This window comes from Balaenoptera ricei, chromosome 2 (assembly GCF_028023285.1).
Source record: "Balaenoptera ricei isolate mBalRic1 chromosome 2, mBalRic1.hap2, whole genome shotgun sequence".
NCBI classification, from domain to species: domain Eukaryota; kingdom Metazoa; phylum Chordata; class Mammalia; order Artiodactyla; family Balaenopteridae; genus Balaenoptera; species Balaenoptera ricei.
The window spans coordinates 113368388-113392349 of record NC_082640.1 but is presented as its reverse complement, the minus strand read 5'-3'; the positions used below and the strand labels follow the sequence as shown (position 1 = coordinate 113392349).

The 23962-nt window shown below is 45.8% G+C and overlaps 1 protein-coding gene across 2 annotated transcripts in view; it reads left to right on the top strand.

Moving 5' to 3' along the window:
- Positions 1–23962, top strand: part of DAD1 (defender against cell death 1) — a 55775-nt gene that overhangs the window by 8016 nt on the left and 23797 nt on the right. Inside the window, exons 2-3 of one of the 2 annotated variants that reach the window (XM_059913827.1) lie at positions 1202–1376; positions 12780–13021. In XM_059913827.1, the coding sequence (XP_059769810.1) occupies positions 1202–1332 (131 nt within the window). In that variant the 3' untranslated portion in view covers positions 1333–1376; positions 12780–13021. Of the gene's footprint in view, positions 1–1201; positions 1377–12779; positions 13022–23962 lie in introns of those variants that run through there. The other variant, XM_059913828.1, reaches the window with a different exon arrangement.

The following is a 23962-nucleotide window of genomic DNA, read 5'->3' as shown; positions in this document are numbered from 1 at the left end:
TGCCTTTTCTTGGTTAGTGATGGAATGGATGCTAGCCTGAAGCAAATTTGGGTTAAGTAGTGTAATCATTTGTCACAGGTATAAAGATATTTTGGAAAAGTGTATTCCTAGAGCTTTCTTTTCATGTCAAATGGTGACTGTGGCTATGGTATCAGGTTGGAATCTTCAAGGGTACAGGGTGTGGCAGTGGAGAGTTCTCTGTCAGCGTCATGTAACTTAGATCTCTTGCCTTTTTTGAGACAAGCAGCTGCTAGAACTTTGAGATCAAAGATTATCTACTATTGTGAGGTCCTTATGCATAAGCATCTCTGCTGTCTAATGTACACATTCTGTTGGAAATAATTCACAATTTTATAACTTTTGGTCATTCAGCCTAGCCCCTTTGTTACTGCCTCAACTACATCTTGATCTAGGTATAATTATAAACTTAATTCAGGAGATAAGAGAGTTCTAAAGATATTTTGGTTTTATATCAATATTTTTTTTTCTAAGTAAGCCTTTGGTTTCTAGCCTAACTCTGAGAAGTCGTATTGTTCCCTTAAACAATTAACAGCATAAAATTTGTGTACAACTTGATGAAATTTTAAATTCACCCTTTTAGCCATCACCAGATTAGGATATAGAACATTATCAGTACCCTAGAGGCCTCTCCTCCTGCCTTCCAAGTCATCTCCTGTGAACGATAAAAACCACTGTCCTGATTTGTATTACTGTAGATTGATTTTGGCCAATTTTAAGCTTTATATAAGTAGAATCATAAAGCATGTATTTTTTGGCATCTGGATTATGTTGCTCATCATATTTGCAGAATTCATCCATGTTGTGAAGTTCTTTTTCATTGCTATATGGTATTCTATTGTATGCATATGCCGTAATTTACCCATTTTACTGTTTTTTTTTTTTTTGGCTTGTGGGATCTCAGTTCCCCAACTAGGGATTGAACCCGGGCCCCTGTCAGTGAAAGTGCCGAGTCCTAACCACTGGACCGCCAGGGAATTCTCCCCATTTTACTGTTGATGGACATTAGATTGCTTCCAGTTGGGGGCCATCATGGGTATCATTCCTGTACGTGCCTTTTGATGGACTTATGTGTCATTTCTGCTTTAACAGAATTGTTGGATCAGAGGGTATGTGTGTGTGCATTAGTCATAGTTGTTTCATACTTGTTGATAATCACTTTTGTGTTTTTCTTCTTGTACAGTTTGTCTGAGAATACAGATCAACCCACAAAACAAAGCGGATTTCCAAGGCATCTCCCCGGAGCGAGCCTTTGCTGATTTTCTCTTTGCCAGCACCATCCTGCACCTTGTTGTCATGAACTTCGTTGGCTGAATCATTCCCATTTACTTAATTGAGGCGTAGGAGACTAGAAGAATGTAAGTGATGATCTTAGTGCTTGTCACATAGTGTTGGTTTTAGAAACAGAAATCGGAGGGGCTGGTTTTGATCATGGTTGTCAGAGTTCCCATATTGTTGATAAGACGTTTGCAGAATTTTCCATATTGGTCTGCAGAGTATGTGTTAATATCATCATGATTCATCAGTGCTGCTGCTCTTGGTCGTTGCCTTCTCTTCTCACTGTTCTGCAAATCATTAAGGTAACAGAAAATGAGAGTTTGCTTGTAGCTAATACATCAATTTCTGCACCAATAACTCCATGAAAATAACTCTGAGATCTTGGAAGAGACATAAATTGTAAGTTTTGCTTTTAGATTTGCTCTATAATTTTTTTTCTGATTTTGATCTCAGATGACTTCAAATGCCAGGCCATTGTCCCCATAGTACCTAGTATAGTGCTTACACCTGATAGACATCCAGCATATGCCGAATGAATGACGGTGGCTGCTTGCTTATATATGTGCTAAATTAAAAATTAATGGGAAAATTGGATTAGCTTGGGAGAACACTTTAACATATAGGATGAGATGCCATTTGGTCATTTGCCAGTTTTCTTTTTTAGCAATAGAGCTCTTTTTTTTTTTTTTTTTTAAGTAAACTCATATAGAATCTCAGCAGTGGAGCCGAGTTGTTCTGATTGACAGAAGTTGAAAAGCCCTCTTTGCTTGGGCTCTCCATATGTGGTATGCTCTCCCCTCCATCCTTCCCTCCTAAGCAGAATCCTAAAAGCTCTGAGAAGTACTTGACTCTCTCTCTCTCTCTCTCTCTCTCTCTCTCTCTCTCTCTCTCTCTCTGTGTATGTATGTGTGTATATATATATATATATATATATATTTTTTTTTTTGGCCACTCTGCACGGCATGCGGGATCCTAGTTCCCTGACCAAGGATGGAACCCATGTCCCCTGCCTTGGAAGTGCGGAGTCTTACCCACTGGACCGCCAGGGAAGTCCCTTGACTCTATCTTAAAACTTATGTTATATATGAGAAAACAGAGGTCCAGAACAATCCACTGGCCTTCCCTGGCCACATAGCTAAGTGGAAGCAGCGTAGCGCCTTAGTCCAATGGTGCTCTTGGCCTAGTGCTCTTTCAGTATCCCGTGTTGCTCACTGATGAATGAATGCGCTCTATTCTTTGCCTTTCTCCTACAAAATTAAATGTTGCTATTACTGGGGTAGAGAAACGAGAACCTTAGGAAACTTACCCTCTTTGGGGGAAGGATATCCCAGGACCAACCTCTTTCTATCACAACTTGGAAAGCTATCATTTTTGTACTAATCAGAAATCCAACACAAGAGGTAGAGCAGCCATGGACAAAGTGAATGCAATAATGTGACAAGGACTTTACTTCAGTTTCTAGCATGAAACAATCAGTTACTTAATATATTGCATAAATCCTTTCCATAGATATTGTCTCAAAAACAGTACTGTTAGTTCAGGTAAGGTTTCATTTTTGGCAGTGGTAAGTTGACAGAGGTGGTTTATATCAGTGAAAGAGGTTGTGAACCACTTCTTTCTACTATCTTAATACAGTTGAACTTTTTGGAGACCCAATCAGGACTTGAGTTGTTCCCCCATGTGCTAGTCAATGCCTTGATCCTGGGAACACAAAGAAAAGTAAAATGTGGCTGCCTTCAAACAGTGAACAGTCTAGAAGGGGAGAAGGGCATGTAAACACAGCAGTTAGAGCCGCACTAAAGACCTGAACAAAGTGCTGTGGCGGTCCAGAGAACGGGGCCGCCGTGCCACCTGGGAGCAGAGGCCGCAGACAGGGTGCCTGACCAATGACAGCTTCTTGAGTACAGCTAGAAAATTCACCCAGCAGCACTGACCTGCGAACATCCTGAGTAACCCCTGGGCTCTGATAGTAACCTTGCTGGAAAGGTCATAAGTCTTCTGATTGCCCTACTCTAAATTTCTAGATGAGTCATATTGTATGCTTTAACAAGGGGACAGAGCAAACAGTTCAAGGATGTTTGTTCTCTAGGATCAGGGAGATATCAAATCATGAAAAATAATTTCCTAGGGCTGTCGTGATTGGAGGAGGACTCTGCAGCAGAGAAGCTAGTATTTCAAAATCATGACAAAAACAGAGACAAAAAAGCAGGCTCAGCAGAAACTGCGTACTGCAGACCCTATCAACGATCTAGGGCCACCTGTTCAGCTGGGAATTATGGGCCCAAGGTATAGCACAATCTTCCAATCCCAGATTGCAGTGTTAAATCATTCTATAGAGAGTATATTCGTAGTGAAATCCTTCTGTGGGGGACTCCCCAGGGGGTTTTTCACAGAGATCATTTGTGAAATGATCACAGTTTGACATATACTGTACTGTCCTGCCCTCAATTTTCAAATATACATTTATTTGCCCTTTTTCTGTGCTTCTAACTCGGTTCTATGTGCAGTGTGCTAAAACACTTTTAAAATGGTTTTTGAGTGAGTTTTCAATATTTATATCAACTCAGAAGGTAGAACAAAACAGATTGAATATTCTCCATATTTGACAAGTATGTTGAGAGTTGGGTATAAAAAGAATAAACATCTATAGCTTACTGCTCTTGTGTGAATTTGGGGGTGACATTTAAAACGAGCAGCTACTGTGAAAAAGCATATCAAAAGAAAATGGCACTGAGTTAAAGAAATTTATTCCAGGAGAAGTAAGGAAGTTAACAGATAGTGAGTGCTCGCTTGGGCCAGGCTTTAAGTCTTATTTTATTTTCAAAACAACCTTATGGGGACAGGCTTGGTAATTCCACTTACAGATGCGAAACTGAGGTTCAAAGAACCTTGCTGGAAATCTTTTAAATCTAGTAATCCAGTCTGATGTCAAAAAATTTTTTTAATATCTATTTTTGCTTAAAGTTGCTTATTATAAAGTATTTGACAATTGCAGAGTTAAAGAAATGTGTTTAAAAAGTTACCACAGGGACTTCCCTGACAGTCCAGTGGTTAGGACTTTGCCTTCCAAGGCAGGGGGTGCTGGTTCGATCCCTGGTCAGGGAGCTAGGATCCCACATGCCTCGCAGCCAAAGAACCAAAACGTAAAACAGAAACAATATTGTAACAAATTCGGTAAAGACTTTAAAAATGGTCCACATCAAAAAAAAAAAAAAAAAAAAAAGTTACCACAGTTATTTTTATCACCGTCCTTTCCTTTAATACTTACTTTCTTTGCTTGTATGACAATTAAAAAAATACAGAAAAGTACAGAGAAGAATATAACCAACACCGCTGTGTGTCCACCACCTGGAGTGAACAGGTTTTGAACAGATGAAGCGTTGTAGATTGAGCTGAAGTTCCTTTGAATCCCTCCAGTCCCCATTCCTTCCCTCTGCTGTAAGACTTGACCGTCTTCATGGCACTTTTGTTCAGCTAGGACTATTGTAAAACCTACATCTGTTAACACAGCCTTTTCCAAACTTCAGACTTTTGTGGCCTCCTGAAAACATGTCCAGAGATGGCAGTGTGAGAAACCTGTGGTAAAAGTTAGCTGTTCAGTTGGCAGCACTGGTATAAGTGGCTATTCCAGTGGTCAAGAATAGAGTCGTAGGGGCTTTCCTGGTGGTGCAGTGGTTAAGAGTCTGCCTGCCAATGCAGGGGACACTGGTTTGAGCCCTGGTCCGGGAAGATCCCACATGCCGCGGAGCAACTAAGCCCGTGCACCACAACTACTGAGCCTGCACTCTACAGCCTGCGAGCCACAACTACTGAAGCCCGTGCACCACAACTACTGAAGCCTGCACGCCTAGAGCCCGTGTTCCACAACAAGAGAAGCCACAACAATGAGAAGCCCGCGCACTGCAACGAAGAGTAGCCCCCTGCTCGCTGCAACTAGAGAAAGCCCACGCGCAGCAACAAAGACCCAATGAAGCCAAAAATAATAAATAAATAAAATAATAAAAAAAAGAGAAAAGAATAGACTCATAATGTTTTTTAGATTATCATAAAAATGAAAATGCAGGGCTTCCCTGGTGGCGCAGTGGTTGAGAATCTGCCTGCTAATGCAGGGGACACGGGTTCGAGCCCTGGTCTGGGAAGATCCCACATGCCGCGGAGCAACTAGGCCCGTGAGCCACAACTACTGAGCCTGCGCGTCTGGAGTCTGTGCTCTGCAACAACAGAGGCTGCGATAGTGAAGAGGCCCGCGCACTGCGATGAAGAGTGGCCCCTGCTTGCCACAACTAGAGAAAGCCCTCGCACAGAAACGAAGACCCAACACAGCCAAAAATAAATATATAAAAAATAAATAAATAAAAGGTTACTATTAAAAAAAAAATGAAAATGCAAATAGATAACTAATAAGAACCTGCTGTGTAAAAACAATAAAATAAAATTCAAAAAAAAAATGAAAATGCAGGGCTTCCCTGGTGGCACAGTGGTTAAGAATCTGCCTGCCAAGGCAGGGGACACGGGTTTGAGCCCTGGTCTGGGAAGATCCCACATGCCGCGGAGCAACTAAGCCCGTGCACCACAACTACTGAGCCTGCACTCTACAGCCTGCGAGCCACAACTACTGAAGCCCGTGCACCACAACTACTGAAGCCTGCACGCCTAGAGCCCGTGTTCCACAACAAGAGAAGCCACAACAATGAGAAGCCCGCGCACTGCAACGAAGAGTAGCCCCCTGCTCGCTGCAACTAGAGAAAGCCCACGCGCAGCAACAAAGACCCAATGAAGCCAAAAATAATAAATAAATAAAATAATAAAAAAAAGAGAAAAGAATAGACTCATAATGTTTTTTAGATTATCATAAAAATGAAAATGCAGGGCTTCCCTGGTGGCGCAGTGGTTGAGAATCTGCCTGCTAATGCAGGGGACACGGGTTCGAGCCCTGGTCTGGGAAGATCCCACATGCCGCGGAGCAACTAGGCCCGTGAGCCACAACTACTGAGCCTGCGCGTCTGGAGTCTGTGCTCTGCAACAACAGAGGCTGCGATAGTGAAGAGGCCCGCGCACTGCGATGAAGAGTGGCCCCTGCTTGCCACAACTAGAGAAAGCCCTCGCACAGAAACGAAGACCCAACACAGCCAAAAATAAATATATAAAAAATAAATAAATAAAAGGTTACTATTAAAAAAAAAATGAAAATGCAAATAGATAACTAATAAGAACCTGCTGTGTAAAAACAATAAAATAAAATTCAAAAAAAAAATGAAAATGCAGGGCTTCCCTGGTGGCACAGTGGTTAAGAATCTGCCTGCCAAGGCAGGGGACACGGGTTCGAGCCCTGGTCCGGGAAGATCCCACATGCCATGGAGCAACTAAGCCCGTGCGCCATAGCTACTGAGCCTGCGCTCTAGAGCCCGTGAGCCACAGCTACTGAGCCTGCGTGCCACTACTACTGAAGCCCTTGCGCCTAGAGCTGGTGCTCTGCAACAAGAGAAGCCACCGCAACGAGAAGCCCACGCACTGCAACGAAGAGTAGCCCCCGCTCGCCGCAATTAAAGAAAGCCTGTGTGCAGTGAAGACCTAATGCAGCCAAAACGAAAATAAATAAATCAATTTATTAAAAAAAAAAAAATGAAGATGCAAAAATGAAAAATGCTCCTAGTGAGCTTCTGAGTTGGGAGAATCCATGCACACCTAAAGTGATGATCAGTGTTTGGCACTTAGGTGGCAGTAATCTATTTTGAATGAATGCATTATATAGAAGTTCAGTAGGTTTGAATATTTAAAGATTTACATACTATCTGTAAATATTTCCTGTTTTGTTTTTCCATGTCTCCTTGTGAAATTCTTTTCAGAAAATGTCAGCCTATCTCAGGTGTTCTGAAGGGAAATGAAGAAAAGAGGGACTTAGCTACATTGGGTCACAGCTTGGGAAGGAAAGTTCCTGATGACTGATCCCTCTGGGATCAGAGGGAGAAGTGAACAGGGCTTCAACAAGGGGACAGACCTGAGCTTGGACATATGCTCAGCCTGAGGGCGATTGTTTGCCACCAGGTTGTGCTGAAACCTTGTTAGTGTTGCTTTGTTTTTATGGTGGAGGCTGTTCTCCCACAGGTCTTTAAAAATTCGTAGTGTTTAATCCCGGCTGGAGCGAGGGCGCTACAGGGCTGGGCAGAACATAACTGACAAACAGTACTATTTACAAACAAGCAGTCGCCGTTGGCTTTTTGAATTCATCAGTAAAGTACTGTAGTAATCTAGAAAGTTACCTCTGGAAGGGGATCTAAATGTTATTTCTTAGGCGCTACTGCCACCCGGTGGCTTGTACATTTCATTGCTGAGAGAAGGTACTACAAAGCCCAAGAGAAGCTGAGTTTGGGGGAAGAAACCACAGATACCTTTGTGATAAAACCTAGTTTCTTCCAGTCACAGGAGGGCAGTAGAGGTCCAAGCGGGCCTAGGTGTTGGGTGGGGCTTGCTTTACATTCTGGCCAGAGGTGGGCGGTGTCAGTCAGGCACAAAAGGGCATGCAACCTTTGTCACCTAGGGAAGACCAAGTGCACGGTGACCCAGAGGTTGACCTTTTATTTCCTTTTCTGATCTGTCAGTTCGAGAGCTCCCTTTCCGGTTTCTTGTAGACCTGTTTTTGCTCTCAGCATGACCTCCTGCTGGCAGTCATCTTTAATTTTTTTGGGTGGGGGGGTTAGTTTCCATTTTATTTTCTGTGTGACATTTCACCTTATATTGAATTAGGTTTAGCCACCAGATAAGTTCTCAAAAAGGGAACTACTCTAAATTTGTAGAAAGTATTTTGAGTTAGCATAATCTTTTCTCAACCCCCTTTTTTTTCCTGGTTGGAGGGTGAGATTCTTTACTTATTCTTAAAACCTTGAATCTGCTTATTTTATTTACAAAAAACCCAAATAATTGATGATTCTTGAATTGGTGATTGTGCTCTATTTGGTATTTGGTTCATTTAAAACTACCAAAAAAAAAAAAAAGAGAGAGAAAAAGAAAGAAAGAGAATATCAAGTAGGTTTGTGTTTTTTTTTTTAAATTTGGCCAAGCTTTGCGTTTTGCGGGTTCCTAGTTCCCTGACCAGGGATGGAACCCGGGCCCCGGCAGTGAAAGTGCTGAGTGCTAACCACTGGACTGCCAGGGAATTCCCATAGATTTCTATTTATGAAGTTCATTCCCTGCCTTAGTTTCTCTAGCCTTGCAGCGCAGATGATTCCGACTGCAAGTCATCCTGCCCCCAGATTGCATAAGACCCTCTTCTTGGGGCCCTCACGGTCCACTGTGCATGCCCCTAACGCTGCACTTACCACCTGGTTATGAAACCATTCATTTTCCTGTCTCTCCCACTGGACTGTTAAATTCCCACAGGGTGTGGACCTCAGAGCTTAGCACAGGGCTAACGGTCACAATGCATGTTTGTCGAATGAGTGTATTAATGAGTAAATCATTTTCAGCTGCAACAAAATGCTGTGTAAAATAGCTGTATCATTGGTGATGCGGATGCTAAGACATGAGGAAAGTGCCGGGGAAGAAAGATGCCAAGGGAACAATTCACACGAGGGACGGTGGAGTGGGGCACGAGCGTGAGGCTAGAAGTCGGAAGACCTGTGTTGTAGACTTTGCTGTGTTGTTAACTAGTTGAATGGAGAAATAAGCTTGTCGTTGAGCCCTCAGTTCCCTATGTGCACAGGGAGGGGATTGGCCGGGATGGTCATCAGGGTCTCTTGCAGCTGTTACAGCCTCTGATTCATAGTATTCACGATAGTCCCATTGTGTTTGAGGAGGATCATGCTGTTTGTGTGGATCCTCAGTTGAGCTTTGCTTTTTATTTTTCTTCTTGCTTTTTACCTTCAGTTGTTGCTTTTTATCCATATTACCAGGTTTTCATCATCCATCAAAAGTGCGATTGTCTGTAACAAAATGCATGGTGTTTGTATAAGGCCTTTTACAAAATTAGACAACATTTATCAAATGTTTTACAGTTGTCACATAACCAGGCTTGCAGGACTCACACTCCACATGCACTTTAAAAAAAAAATAAATTTATTTATTTATTTATTTATTTACTTTTGGCTGAGTTGGGTTTTCTCTAGTTGTGGCGAGCGGGGGCTACTCTTTGTTGCGGTGCGTGGGCTCCAGTAGTTGTGGCTCACGGGCTCTAGAATGCAGGCTCGGTAGTTGTGGCGCACGTGCTTAGTTGCTCGGCGGCATGTGGGATCTTCCCGGACCAGGGCTAGAACCTGTGTCCCCTGCATTGGCAGGCGGATTCTTAACCACTGTGCCACCAGGGAAGTCCCCACATACACTTTTACACACATCAACCCACGTCATCCTCACGGCCCACCCTGTGTTGGAGGTAGACAAATAGCAGTGTTCCCGTTCTGTACATGAGGTAATTAAACCTTGGTGAAATTTAAGTTGACTTGTCCAGCGCCTGGAACTAATAAGTGACTGAGTGGGAACTCGATAACAGATACTTTGACTTCACACTTTTATATTCTTTCCTCTCTATTATGTTCAAAGACTTTTGGATGATGAATATACACATTTTGTTAGAAGGTTTCCATTAACATTATTAAGCTTGCTTCTCTTTTTTTTTTTTTTTTTTAAAGGAACCATTTTGAGATATGTCAGAGCACACGGTTCTTTTTTTTTTTTTTTCAATTTTATTCATTTATGGCTGTGTTGGGTCTTCGTTTCTGTGCGAGGGCTTTCTCTAGTTGTGGCAAGCGGGGGCCACTCTTCATCGCGGTGCGCGGGCCTCTCACTATCGTGGCCTCTCTTGTTGCGGAGCACAGGCTCCAGATGCGCAGGCTCAGTAGCTGTGGCTCACGGGCCCAGTTGCTCCGCGGCATGTGGGATCTTCCCAGACCAGGGCTCGAACCCGTGTCCCCTGCATTGGCAGGCAGATTCTCAACCACTGCGCCACCAGGGAAGCCCACTTCTCTTTTTTAAATGGGAAAAACTTAGGAGAGGTTGATAAGAAAGGGTGAAGACAGGCTATCTAAAACGTCTCTGCAAAGTTGGTCATCTTTAGTATGATCTGGAAGAAGTGGAGGAGAATGCAGATCAGGAGACCTGACTTTATCCAGAGAGGGTGACCCTGGGCCGGCGCTGTACAGTAGAACTTTGCACTGTGCAAATCTAAGTCTGCACTGCCAAATATGGTAGCTACTAGCCACATGTAGTTATTGAACATTTGAAATGTGGCTAAGTGAGGCACTGAATTTTTCATTTTATTTAATTTTAACTCAGCTTAAATAGTCACCTGTGGCTAGTGGCTGTGGTGTTGGACAGCACAGCTCTGGACAAATCTGTCAAACTCTCAGGTGATGGTTTCCTCATCTGTAAGATTGAGAGGATTGGACGAGCTGATCTCTACAGCTCCTTTCATTTTCAGATCCATGCCTTCTGAAATTGTAGTGATTCACATTGAGCTCTGAACCTAGAGTTTCTGCAGAATGGTCTTTGATTCACATTTTCTCTAATTTCAGTTTTAATTGAGTGACCAGGATCTAGGATGAGATGGATTTGAAGGAAAATCAGTATTTGAGCATATCTGCTCAGTGCTGGTGTCTGAATAGAGATGGTGCTGGGAAAGCAGATTCCAAACAGAAATGACCCTGTCTGGCATCATCTTTTGTGTCTCTACAGAGAGTAATTCTTTTTAACAGTTCTTTGTGTTGTGCCTTGCTTTCTCTTAAGATGATGAGAACAGGCTGATCGAATGGTGCTGTCTTTCCTGCTTGGTGAATAGACTGAAGAAGTCATGCTAACTCTTCTCAGTAGGTGTCTTCCACTTTGCATGTCTTGATATCAGGGGAGGAAATTTTATTTGTCAGTTTCTTGAAACCTTTATCCCCTGGTTAACAGTTGAAATCATTCTTCTGAGCTGGTGAATAGTCCAATTTTGTTGAGCTAATATTTCAAAGACTCCTAGAACCTCTGCTTTTAGAGTACTGTCTGGTAGATATATTTTTGCCTTAAAAGAAAGGAGCAGATCTATGTAAATAGGGATTTTCTGAAAACCATTGTCAAAGAGATTTACTCTCATGAGTCATTTTTTGCCTTTTAGTTGGACCAATCCCAGTGTCTTAAATTAAGATGTTTTATTGTCGTAGGATCTCAAAACTTGACTTTTGTACTGAACGAGGATTTCTTTTATAATTCTCATTGTGTCAGGCTCTTCACTGAAGTGGCCCTGTGCTCTATTCCTCTCTCACTTTGGCGGTTAGAACTGATGTGTCGTATTAGTTCATAGTCTGTTGTCAGAGAGTTTGCTTTAAGACATTTGATGGAGTGAATAGGTTAGTTTTAATAGGTGTGTTTGTTCTTATTTGGCACTGTGATCACTTTTGCTCCCTGCTTTTGCTCTTTGTTTTACATATTTCTCATAATTCCACTGATGCAGGAATGTTCTGCAATTATGTAGCATTTCTCTTTCATTGTTAGTGGAATAAAAGCAATCTGGCTAGAAGTCTAAGATCTTTCCTCTAAACTCTGATGCTAGAATCTCCAGGTCACCTGAACCAATGCACAAAATAAAGTGGTGCCCTTTCACCTACTGGCGTAGCCCAGCTCTTCTGAAACATAGTGTTTCCCAACCTTTCTCATCTTCGCACATAGAAGATGACAATATTTTTATGGCACACTGCAGGAAAATGGGCTGCTTGTGGCTGGGGACATTGGGGCCCGTAGGGCCAAGGGGTCACCTCTGGCCACACCGTGTTGGAGCACAGCAGGTGGGCAGCCCTCCTAGAGGCGTGAGAAGTGAGAAGGGAAGTCGGTGTTTACGGGGCAGAGCTGGGCTCCACCTCACAGCTTACCGTCAGTCCCATCTGACTGGCAGCTGTGTGGCCTCTTCTCTTGGGGTTACTCTCCACCTCCTTCTTGCCAAAAATAATCTTACTGTTAAGTGAAAACAAAATGATTTCTTCTGTTTTGGTCCTTCGTTAAATCTGAGATTGGGAATCTTTCTCTACTTTCTTTCGAATTCTTCCTTCTTCCACTCCCCCTACCCCACCCCCCAAACTGGAAGTTAGTGCTTTGTAAGCTTTCTAAATCCAGAAAAGCTCTTTAGGCTAAGTTGCAATCCTCTCACCACAAAGAGGGTTTGTGGATCAGAGAGGTCAGAGTGACTTACGTAAAGTCGTGCAGCTAATTAATTGCAGAGGTGGCGTTAGAACCCACAGCTACAGTTCCGAGTGAGTTATGCCTTCGTGTGCTTGGAATTCAGATTTGAGCATTAATTTTTATGGATACCTCTATAAAATGTTCAGTGCCAAAATTTGCTTTATTCTGGTTGTTCTAACCTGGCTTAAATGCTGTCCAGAATTTGGGAACCCCGTAACTGCCTTTGTCTTTACGGGTTTAGAATTTAGATCGAAGAATTCGAGACCCTGTCTGTAGCATATCACAAAACATTTTTAGAAACCTTGAGTATCTCTTCTTACCTTTCTGCTTCTTTCTTAAAGGTTCACTTTTTGATTTCCCCTGGATAAGAAGAGCTCTTGAGATGGCAGTTTGTTGGACACACGGATTTTCTTCAGATTTGTGCTTACTACCGACTGATTTGGGTTGCGGTTGGAGAGCCCAGAGAGTTCCCAGGCTTCCGTGTCAGAACAACTTTGTAATGAGCATTTATTAGCACAGCCTCTGCCTTCCATGAAGTGTAACCTTTTTGCCTTCCAAATTAAAAAGCTCCATGCCACTCCTTCCTCTGCCTCTGGCTCTGTTTTTTGTTTTTATTCTTTATTGGTATGAATGTCCTTTTTTTCCCTTCAATCCGCTGTGCAGAGCGCTTTAGGAGTTGATAAGTTGCAACTGTGAAACTGCCTCCACGTTTTCATTAAGTGTATTTGAAGTTAATGACAAAAGGCGGGGCTGACAACCCTGGGAAACCACAGTCCTTTGTCTTTTCCCTGGAGCTGGTAATCCCTTACTAATCCTTCAATTGTTGCGGGTGGTTCCGCTCTTATGACACAATGCTTCCTCGAACTGCATCATTAAGCACTTTGTGAGAAAAGTGTGTGCTTCCCCATTTATATCTGTTTCAACGTGATGTAGTGGTGAAAAGTGAAATATGTATCTCTTAGACCGTGTAAGAAGAGTGCCAAAAGTGGGGTTTGTATATATGCTTATTTATAGGAGACACTACTTTCCAACCACCTTCACAAATGTTCTCTCATTTTGTTCTTACCATTATCTCAGGGGTTCCAATCCTCATTAGATAGACGAAGAAATTGAAGCTCCGATTTATAACTTGCTTAAGATCAGAGTTCATGACACACTTGGGTGGAACAATAGGTCTGCTGGCTGAAGTCTAGACATATTTATATGTATTGTGGTAGCAGCCCTATTTCCATCTTGGGTGCTATGTACAGGAAATAAGCTATGTTGAGGATTCCACTATTTAAATTTAGCTGACTGCTGAGATGGTGAGTTGTGCTCTAGAGGTTTCCCAACTTGGCTGCACATTAGAATCGCTTGGGGAACTTAAAAACGAAATCTCAATGCCCAGGGCACACCCCAGACCAATTAAATACAAATCTTCGGGGGTGGCATCTGCACTTTGTACCACTAGCCGGGAGATTCTAACGTGCAGCCAAATTGGAGATGTGATGCTCGGGATTCTTGCTATGCAAAACGTAGCCTGTTGACCAGCAGTATTGACATAACCTAGGAGCTTATTTGAAAAAGAGACTCTCAAGCCCACCCCAGACCCTCCTGAAGCAGAATCTTTGTTTTAACGTGGTCAGCAGGTGATTCATGTTCATATTCAAGTTTGAGAAGCACCCATCCAGAGCAGGGGTTCTCAAATTTTGGTGTATCTCACAATTACCTGGGAACTTGGTAATGAACTTGGACCTCTGTGTTTCTTAGCTCTCCATGTAACTCTGATACACACTAAAAGTTTGCAAGTAGCTCTAGATTAAGAGTCGGCAAGCTTTTTCTTAAATGAATGGCCTGGCAATGTTCCAGTAAAACTTTATTCACAAAAGCAAGCTGTTGGTGCTTGGGCCATGGTTTGCCATTCCGAGGGATGCTAGTTCACTAAACGATGACTGAGTAATTGAATATGCTTTAAAACTTTTATGTACACATTTTCTCAGCCATAAAAAGAAACAAAATTGAGTTATTTGTAGTGAGGTGGATGGACCTAGAGTCTGTCATACAGAGTGAAGTAAGTCAGAAAGAGAAAAACAAATACCGTCTGTTAACACATATATATGGAATCTTAAAAAAAAAAAAAATCATGAAGAACCTAGGGGCAAGACGGGAATAAAGACGCAGACCTCCTAGAGAATGGACTTGAGGATACGGGGAGGGGGAAGGGTAAGCTGGGACAAAGTGAGAGAGTGGCGTGGACACATATACACTACCAAACGTAAAATAGATAGCTAGTGGGAAGCAGCCGCATAGCACAGGGAGATCAGCTTGGTGCTTTGTGACCACCTAGAGGGGTGGGATAGGGAGGGTGGGAGGGAGGGAGACGCAAGAGGGAAGAGATATGGGGACATAGGTATATGTATAACTGATTCATAAAGCAGAAACTAACACACCATTGTAAAGAGGTTATACTCTAATAAAGATGTAAATAAAAAAAAACTTTTATGTACACATTTGTACCTTTATCAGGAGGCTTATGAATTATTTTTAGTGTAGATTGGTAAACAGGTATTTTGAATAAGAAAAGCATCTGAACTTCAAGATAAATGGGTGGAAAACTGGGAATAATAGTGATAATTTTGTCAAGGAAGACATTACAGTTTTCAGAGCCTTTAATATACAAACTTTAATGTATGTCAGTGACCTTGAGATATATGGGGTAGATACTAAGCTCCCACTTAATTGGGTTAGCTGTTATCTCAGAGGTGATTTACCCAAGCCAGTGGGAAACCTTCATCTTTGGTGTGTCTTTTCACCATTTGCGATAAGGCAGAAGCCTATAGACAGCTTTTGGAGTCTTGAGTTTAAATTTAGTTAAAAGCTCATTACAACTCATTTTTAGTCTTCTGTTCACTTGTTCAGTGGTTCTCAACTCTACATGTAGGAGAATTACCTGTGAAATGATTCAAGTTTAAAAACTGCATTACTACTGCCCCCCAACCACCAATTGAGTTTCTGATTTTTTTTTTTGGCTGCGCTGTGTGGCATGCGGGATCTTAGTTCCCAACCAGGGATCGAACCCACACCCCCTGCATTGGAAGGGTGGAGTCTTAACCACTGGACGGCCAGGGAAGTCTCAGAGTTTCTGATTCTTATGTGTGTTTTTTGTTTTTTGTTTGTTTTTTTTTTAGCTGAAGTAACTAAAGACATGGTAGATACGAAGCACTAAATCAGGATGGGTAATCTTTTCATTTGATGCATCTTCCAGTCTGGTTCTTTTTTTTTTTTTTTTTTTTAATTTTATTTATTTGTTTATTTTTGGCTGTGTTGGGTCTTCATTGCTGCATGCGGGCTTTCTCCAGTTGCTGCGAGCCGGGGCTACTCTTCGTGGTGGTGTGCGGGCTTCTCATTGCGGTGGCTTCTCTTGTTGCAGAGCACAGGCTCCAGGTGCATGGGCTTCAGTAGTTGTGGCACGTGGGCTCAGGAGTTGTGGCTCGTGGGCTCTAGAGCCCAGGCTCAGTAGTGGCGCACGGGCTTAGTTGCTCCGTGGCATGTGGGATCTTCCTGGACCAGGGCTCGAACCCGTGTCCCCTGCATTGGCAGGCGGACTCTTAACCACTGTGCCACCAGGGAAGTCCCTGGATCTTTCTTAATACCCACTGGCTGTGTTGTGATGGTGCCTGTCCTGGGTGCCCAGTGTAGCATGCTGCAAGAGTGGATTTTGAGTACTACGGCACAGGGTGAGCTATATTGTAGCATTTGCTGCTGCCTCTAGCTCAGCATCTTTACGGGGTGGGTTTATTTTCTGTGCTCTTTTGTGGGGCCGGGGGCCATTTGCCACACCACTGTACATGGTCTGTTCCCTGCCATTCTTTGCAGTGGCTGGAAGCCTGGCCCTCAGCACCTCCTGCCCACACATTTCCTGCCCCCTATCACATGGAAACCATCTCGTGTGTTTTCTTCTTTTAGCAGCCAATACCTTTGGCCTCTTTGATCACATCCTTTCATCTTAGGCTTCAAAACACTTTTGTTATGATGGTTGAACATACTTGGGGCCGTCAGAGAGGCCTGCTCTCTGGTTTTGGAGGCTCAGTGAACTAGCCCTGGTGGTTACCAGGGGCTGGGGAGCTCGTGTACAAACTCAGTGTGACTGTGTCCTCCCATCTTGGCTTGCGGCTCTGGGCTTCTGAAGTTTGAGTGCTGTATAACTTTCTAACTACAGTTAATTTCAAAACATTTAGCAAATATTAAAAATGGCTTTTTCCTGCGTGAGGAAACAACACTTCACAGAACAAGGATCTTAGACGAGGGAATGAGAAAAAAAGAGGAGGACTTCTGAGGAACTAAAGAAAATATTTTGCTTAGGTTCAATTAATAGGTGGGTTCAAGCTTATGCAAAACTTCTGTCAATGGGATGAAAAAGAGGTGTATTTTTCAAGACCTTAGATAGGTAGCCCGGTGCTGCCGAAAGCACTTTGCTTGCCCTGAAGGTGTTGGATTCAAGGACCTGTTCTGCCACTTACAGCCTGTTGACCTTCTGTGGACCTTTTGTTTTGACTCTAAAATTTAGCCAATAATTAGGCACCCAGGCACCGTGCTACATAGGGCAGGTGTGGGATTACCAAAGATAAGGCACAACTTTGGTCCAGGAATGAGTAGCTACCACTGAGGGCCTACCATATGTGTGGCATGGTATTAAGTGTCCTTCTGTTATTTATGTTTACCTGTAATCCCATGAGGAGGGAGGTGGTATTCTCCTCTTCCAGATGAGGAAATGGAAGCTCAGACTGTAGTGTTAGGTTTTGAATCTTATTTCTGTCTGATTCCAAAGCATTTGGATTAGGCTCTGAGTGAGATAAATAATATAACAAGCATGGGGATAATAATACTTCACACTGTTGTTCCAACAAAACGTAAGTGAAAGTACCTTGTTAATGCAACTGCTCTACAAATGTACCCTCAGAGCAGTTGTCAGAAACACGGAGAACTGTCCACACATACTGCTTTTCTCCCTCAGCTGCACGTCCAGTTTTACTGGCTTTCTGCTAAAGGACTGTGGTGGCCAACGTCAGGTCTTCCTCTTTCTCTGGAGAGAGACATCCTGAGGGACTCCCTAGATGTCCCTAGAGACATCCCTAGGGTCTGCTATTCAGATCTGCTCTGCCTTTTTCATCCCAGGGATGAACAACTTTGTTTTTAAATTTTTTATTTCACACACACACACACACACACACACACACACACACGAGATAAACTTGCAGATACCCAACATTCAGCTTCAACAATCATCGACGTTTTATTTATTAAAAATTTATTTATTTTATTTATTTATTTTTGACTGCGTTGTGTCTTCGTTGCTGCCCGTGGGCTTTTCTCTAGTTGCGGTGAGCGGGGGCTACTCTCTGTTGCAGTGCGCGGGCTTCTCGTTGCGGTGGCTTCTCTTGTTGCGGAGCACGGGCTCTAGGCACGCAGGCTTCAGCAGTTGTGGCACTCGGGCTCAGTAGTTGTGGCTCTCGGGCTCTAGAGCACAGCCTCAGTAGTTGTGGCGCACGGGCTTAGTTGCTCCGCGGCATGTGGGATCTTCCCGGACCAGGACTCGAACCTGTGTCCCCTGCATTGGCAGGCAGATTCTTAACCACTGTGCCACCAGGGAAGCCCTCATCGACGTTTTACCCCATCTACTTTCAGGGTGTTAATAAGAGACATCTGGTGGGGAAGCGCCTCCTTTCTATTACTCCATCATTTAGTTAAAAAATATTTGTGCGCCTGCTCTGCCAGGCACTGGCCATGCAGAGGTGATCAGAACAGACAAGGCACTTCCCTTTCTGAGCCTTACATTCGAGTTGGGAAGAGAGCCAAATTAGCACATAAATAGAATCGTGTTGTTATGAAGTGGAGTGAAGGGCATAAACTGTATGAAGTGATCATGAGTGGAGATGGGGAGGGAGCTGCTCAGACACAGTGGTCAGGAAAGGCCTCTCTAAGTAGGAGACATTTAGGCTGAAATCTGACAGCTGAGTAAGAATCAGCCATCGGACTGGCTGGCCGGAGTGTATCTAGGTATTACTTTACTAACTCTTGTTGCCATATGATTGAGTAGTGGAGTTTGCTTGTGCAGAAAGTATTCCCTCAGGAGATGACTAACATCAACATTTACTGAAGGAGTGTCTCCTAAATGTACCGGCCTCTGTTTTGCCATTCTTCTGTAATCCTAAAGAGTGATCAAAGAGGGGCAGAGTCATGGAAGAGGGAAGGGACATGCAGGCAGAATATAAGACACCGGTCTTGGGAGGGGGTCCTGAGACCTCGTCTTTTCCTGCTCTTTCCTCTGTGATGGCTGCATCTGGAACCACCTGGGACTTGGGTGTCCACAGGGCTTGGTGGAAAGCCTGGTGTCCACAGGGCTTGGTGGAAAGCCTGGGGACCGAGTCTAGTGCTGATGTGGGCTTCGTTCACCATGATGGCAAGTGAGCCACTTCACCTCTTTCCCCATTTGTGAAAGGGGGAGATCATACTCTGCCTACTGCTTAGCTTTTCTGTGAAGGTCAAAGCCAGATCATGTTTGCTTTGGTGTTGCACAGATGCATGACATTCTTCATAAAGATTCCAGATAAGGATGTCGCCCCACCCCCGTCTCTTGGTAAATCACTGGAATAATTTGGGCCAGCAAGAAGCAAGGATGCCCTAGAGTTTGCTAAAAATAGTGTCTTGCTGTCTCCACTGGAAAGAAGACCTGTTTCATGTTAACCCAGTTTCTTCCCATCAAGGCTGGAAGCATGAAATGGAGACCAGTTGCTGACCACTCTCTGAACCACAGTCCTTCATCTCCTTAAACTCTCTGAAGTTCTGCCAGCCTTGTCTCGCATTTATATGCTCTTCCCCTAATGGTTTCTTATTTTCTCCTTGGCTGAATTTTGTGTGGGCGGTTCAGGGAGAGGGTAGACAAGCACCCTTTCTGCGTCTCAGTGGGATTTTTAAAAGAATTTGAAAATGGCAGGGCTCTCTCCTCTGGATCCTATTGCCTCCGCAATGGGAGTGTGCCCGCATTTCCAAAGCAAACAGGGAGAATGGGCTGACCTTTTCCCAGAGGTGGTGAAACCTCCCTGGAATGATGGAGGGTGTTCTGGCCTGGGACGACGGCTGCCCAGAGAAACTGCCTGCCGGAGGGTGGTCTGCCTTCATTCCTTCAGACCTTATGTTCAGCCAGGGCTCAAGGGGGCCCTTTTGAAGGCAGAGAGGCCCCCAGAGGGTGAGAGGGGCGATAAGAAGACAGAGTGTTCGGTGATGTTGCAATGAGAGGAGTCTGGGCCGCCTGGAGTGCTCTGGGGCCAGGAGTGTTGGCTTTTGTCAGAAAATTGGCTACAGCCTTGCCAGTGCCTCCCAGTTCTGCCATTTCCCTTCCATCAAGCTCTCCCGGAAGCTGGAAGCCGTGGAGGGAGCAAGAAAATGCACATGAGGGTGTAACCAGAAGCTCCTGGGCCCATAGTGAGGGGAGAAGTGGCCATCCGCTGGTGGGGCTGGGAGGCCTAGGCTCACCTGGGCACTGGCCTAGCGAAGCATCAGCCCCACTTTCATCTCAGCGTGGTGGTCCAGTTTGATCCAGCTCAACTCGCAGGATCTCTTCACCTTTGTGGGCATTCCCTTATATTTGCATTTCAGCTTACTAAGCTGAAACTGTGTGTGTGTGTGTTAACGGGAACAGTACTTTATTGAGATATAATTTACATATGCTAAAATGCACAAATCTTACGTGTGCAGTTGGAGTCATTTTGACACGTGTATACACCTGTGTACCCAGATCAAGATGCAGTACACTTCCACCACCTGGAAACTTCCCTCGTGCCCCTTTCCAGTCAGTCCTTCTACCCCAGAGTCATCCACTGTTCCCATTTCCATCACTGGTGATTAGTTTTGCCTGTTCTTGAGCTTCATCTGTGCGGAGTCATGTATTTTGTACAGAGGCTGAATCCCCAGGGCCTGGCCTGTGTCTGGCACTTGGCAGGTATGCACTGTGAGAGGAGCCTTGGTTCTTAAACTGCCCTGTGAGAGAGCACTGACCCCACTGGGAAACTGAGGCTGTGGGCGGTTAGTGAGCTGCCCAGGGCAGGAGGCAGTGGTGGATCCCGGCCGCCAGCCCAGGCTCCCTGCTTAGGAATCCAGAGGGCTCTCCAGTGTCCCAGGGGCTCCCCCAGCCCCTCCCGGGGGACTCCTTTCTAGTGCTCTGGATGAGGGAGCCTGGTGATCCTGGGCAGGTAGTGCCCCCTGCTGTCTGCCCGGCCAGACCCTAAACCCTCTCTCCTCCAAGGGATGTGACAGGATCATTTGGGCCGGAACCCTACGCAGTGGTGGGCAAAGGGCAGGGGCTCGGCTCCTGGAGTGAAGTCTCCTGTCCTTTTATTTTCCTCTGAAAGGAGGTTTTCCTAAGCATTGGGGGCTTTCCTTCCTTAGAATAAGCAGAAAAGGGAGAAGAGGCCTCTTTGGTGGAGTGCTGCTGCCCCCAGGTGGGTGGCCGGGGACACTACCACAGAGCAGGACGTCCAAGCACCGCCGTTCTTCGGGTCTCAGGTTCTGGTTCTCCTTCTGCGGCTCCCCATCTCCTGGCCTCCTGAATCCTGGTCTCCTTGGCCTCTGAGAGGCAGATGTCCTTCACGGCCATCACCCTGCACTTCAGCGCTGACCTGGAGCGGGGGCCTTCCTCGGAGAACCAGTTCCAGCTGTGTGTAGGGGGGACGGATGCGACCCCACACCTCCCGGGGACGGCGGGCCGGACATAGCCTAGAGGGCCTGTCCCGTATTAAGAAAGGGTGTGATCGGGTGAGATCAAGCTTTGATCTTCGGGCTGGGTTGGTGGGGGGGTGGGAGAGGCGGGGCGGGGCTGCTTCTCGCAGTGGGGTGTGCAGCACCTCCCCGGCCTGCTGTGGGCGTGGGTGCCGTTGCCAGGGCCCCGCCAGCCCCTCCCAGCTCGCCCACCGCCTTCCTGTCGCACCTGCGGTCGTGGTGGTGTAACGGCCCAGCCTTCCCGGCCCCGGCGGCACGTGGCCTAGGGTGATGCTATCTGTAACTCAGAATTTTAAACTCTTTTTTCCAGAGGATGTGGCTTCTGCGGGAGAGCTTCAAACGGTGCCCCATTTGCCCCTCGCGGCAGCCATGACGTCATGGAAATGGGAGGGGCCGCCCCAGGCCCCCAGAACATCTGCACGGAAGTGGTAGACTTTTTTCCACTTCCTGTCCTACTTCTGGCTACTGACTCAATGTCTGACCTGATTATTAATTTCAAAATATAGCTCTCCGTGTGATAGTCAGAGGAAACCTTACGCATGTGTGTGTCTGGGTGAAACTATGCCTGAATCGCAGGTGGCCTTACACAGAGGCAGGGCACTGGCCGCCGCAGTCTCCTGGCTCATCAGTGTACTTAAACAGAGTGACGGCACTGGGTCCGCACACGGCTTGCTGCCCTTCCCCAGACCCACCCATCAGTCAGAAGTTCTTTTTCCCCACACATTGCTCCCGGAGGTAGATTGGAGAAGGAGTTTTAAGATAGGACACTGGAGGAAGTGAGGTGGAGGGTAATGTGGCCTCCAGCCCTGGACCTTGGTATGGTGCCTCAGTGACTGGAGGGCTGACGCCTGGAAGCCCTGTGTGCTTTTCCAGAGTAACCATCCTCTAGGCTCTATTGGATGAGTGCCCGCCTGGGGCTGCACTGGCCAAGGGACCATCACTCAGGTTTTGCTTTTCCTGGTAGTTATTTTATTTTCTAAATTTATTTTATTTATTTATTTTTGGCTGTGTTGGGTCTTCCTTGCTGTGCACCTACTCTTTGTTGCGGTGCATGGGCTTCTCATTACAGTGACTTCTCTTGTTTGTGGAGCACGGGGTCTAGGCGCGCGGGCTCAGTAGTTGTGGCTCACGGGCTCTAGAGCGCAGGCTCAGTAGTTGTGGCGCACGGGCTTAGTTGCTCCGTGGCAATGTGGGATCTTCCCGGACCAGGGCTCGAACCCGTGCCCCTGCATTGGCAGGCGGATTCTTAACCACTGCGCCACCAGGGAAGCCCCTTCCTGATAGTTCTTGACAGGTTGGTTACTCTTAGCTCATGGCTAAATTGTGAAATAGTGGCTCACCCGGCCACCTCATCTATTAATCCCCACTTTCTTTTTTCTTATGCTCTCCCCACACCCGTACACACATATACAACTTGGCTCCTTCCCCAGTGCCTGATGGTACTAATCATTTATTTGTTCACTTGCTGCTTAAGTGTATATTAAGCATTGGTTGTGTGCCAGGCACTGTGCGAGGTGTCGCAGACACACGGATGAACAAGATACACTTTCCATCCCAAGGAGCACATAGTTGAATGGATTTTTTTGCTGAGATGTTACCTGATGGCTAAGGTGATATCTGTTAAAGGCTTTACATGTGACCCCAGGGGAGTTGGATTCTATGGGCAAACCAAGAGGGTAAACAATCCTTTGAGACTCAGATGGCTGCCTCTCCAATGGTGGGTCAGGGCAGAGGGGTCGCTCTGGTGGAGCTGAAGACCCCACCCAAGTGTTCCTGAAGCACATACTGGCTTAGCCTGCTCTTCTCTTGTCTGACCTGTGATTTCAGTTGTACTCAGGGGGAAGGTCTCTGGGTGAAGTGTCAGAGAGTGTTCTAGAATCTTAGGCCTGGGGTCATGAGAAGTCATTTGGTCCATTCTTCTGCCTCCAGGGTTGGCCTGTGCTTAAAGCCTTTTGGAGCAGTAGGGTGTCTGTCCAGAGAAATGTGTTCTACAGCTGGCCTTGGTGACCCACTTCCCCCGGGATGGCATGGCCTTCCCTCCTTGAGGCTGGCCCCTGCTCATGGGGACTAGGGTTCTTCAGGGCTGGGCAAGTCTCAGGGACTTGATGACCATGTCTCCAGGTTTCCTCAGCAGCCTCTTCCCTCCACGCTGAACAATGCCGGGTCCCTTAATGCACTGAGGGACCTGCTACAGTGGCCCTCAGCCCAGCGCTGACCCTCCTGGTGGGCGTAGGCACCCTTCCCCAGGCCCCCTCACAAAGACCACTTTAATCCCCTCTGATACCCCCGGTGGGGCCTGGGCCAGACATGAGAACAGAGTGGACACAGGTGAGTGGACTCTGCACCACCCCTCACACACCTGCTTGCTCCTGCTCTGCCCTCTGGCTTGGCCCCGATTGGCTTTAGGCTTAACAGCCTCAGACTTGAGAGAAAGTTCTTGCTGGGACTGAGGAACCCCTGGTTTGAGATGGAAACTGCTCAGGGGTGGTGCTGACCCTGCTTTCCAGATGGCCTCTTACCTGACTGAGACCTTGTCACCCTCAGCTTGGGCTGGGCCTGGAAGGAGCAGGCCTTGCTGCCTCCGTGGGTCTGGGAGGATCCCTAGCCGCGGCTGCCGCATCCCCTCATAGGTTCTCGGGTAGCTTTAGGGGTCCAGTGATCAAGGGGCCCTGCCACCTGAGGGCCCTGGGCCGGTGCGACTGCACACGCTCCCTTGGCCTCCTCCAGCCCGGACCTCCTCTGAGGTTCTTGGAGGGGCCTGTCTTCGGCC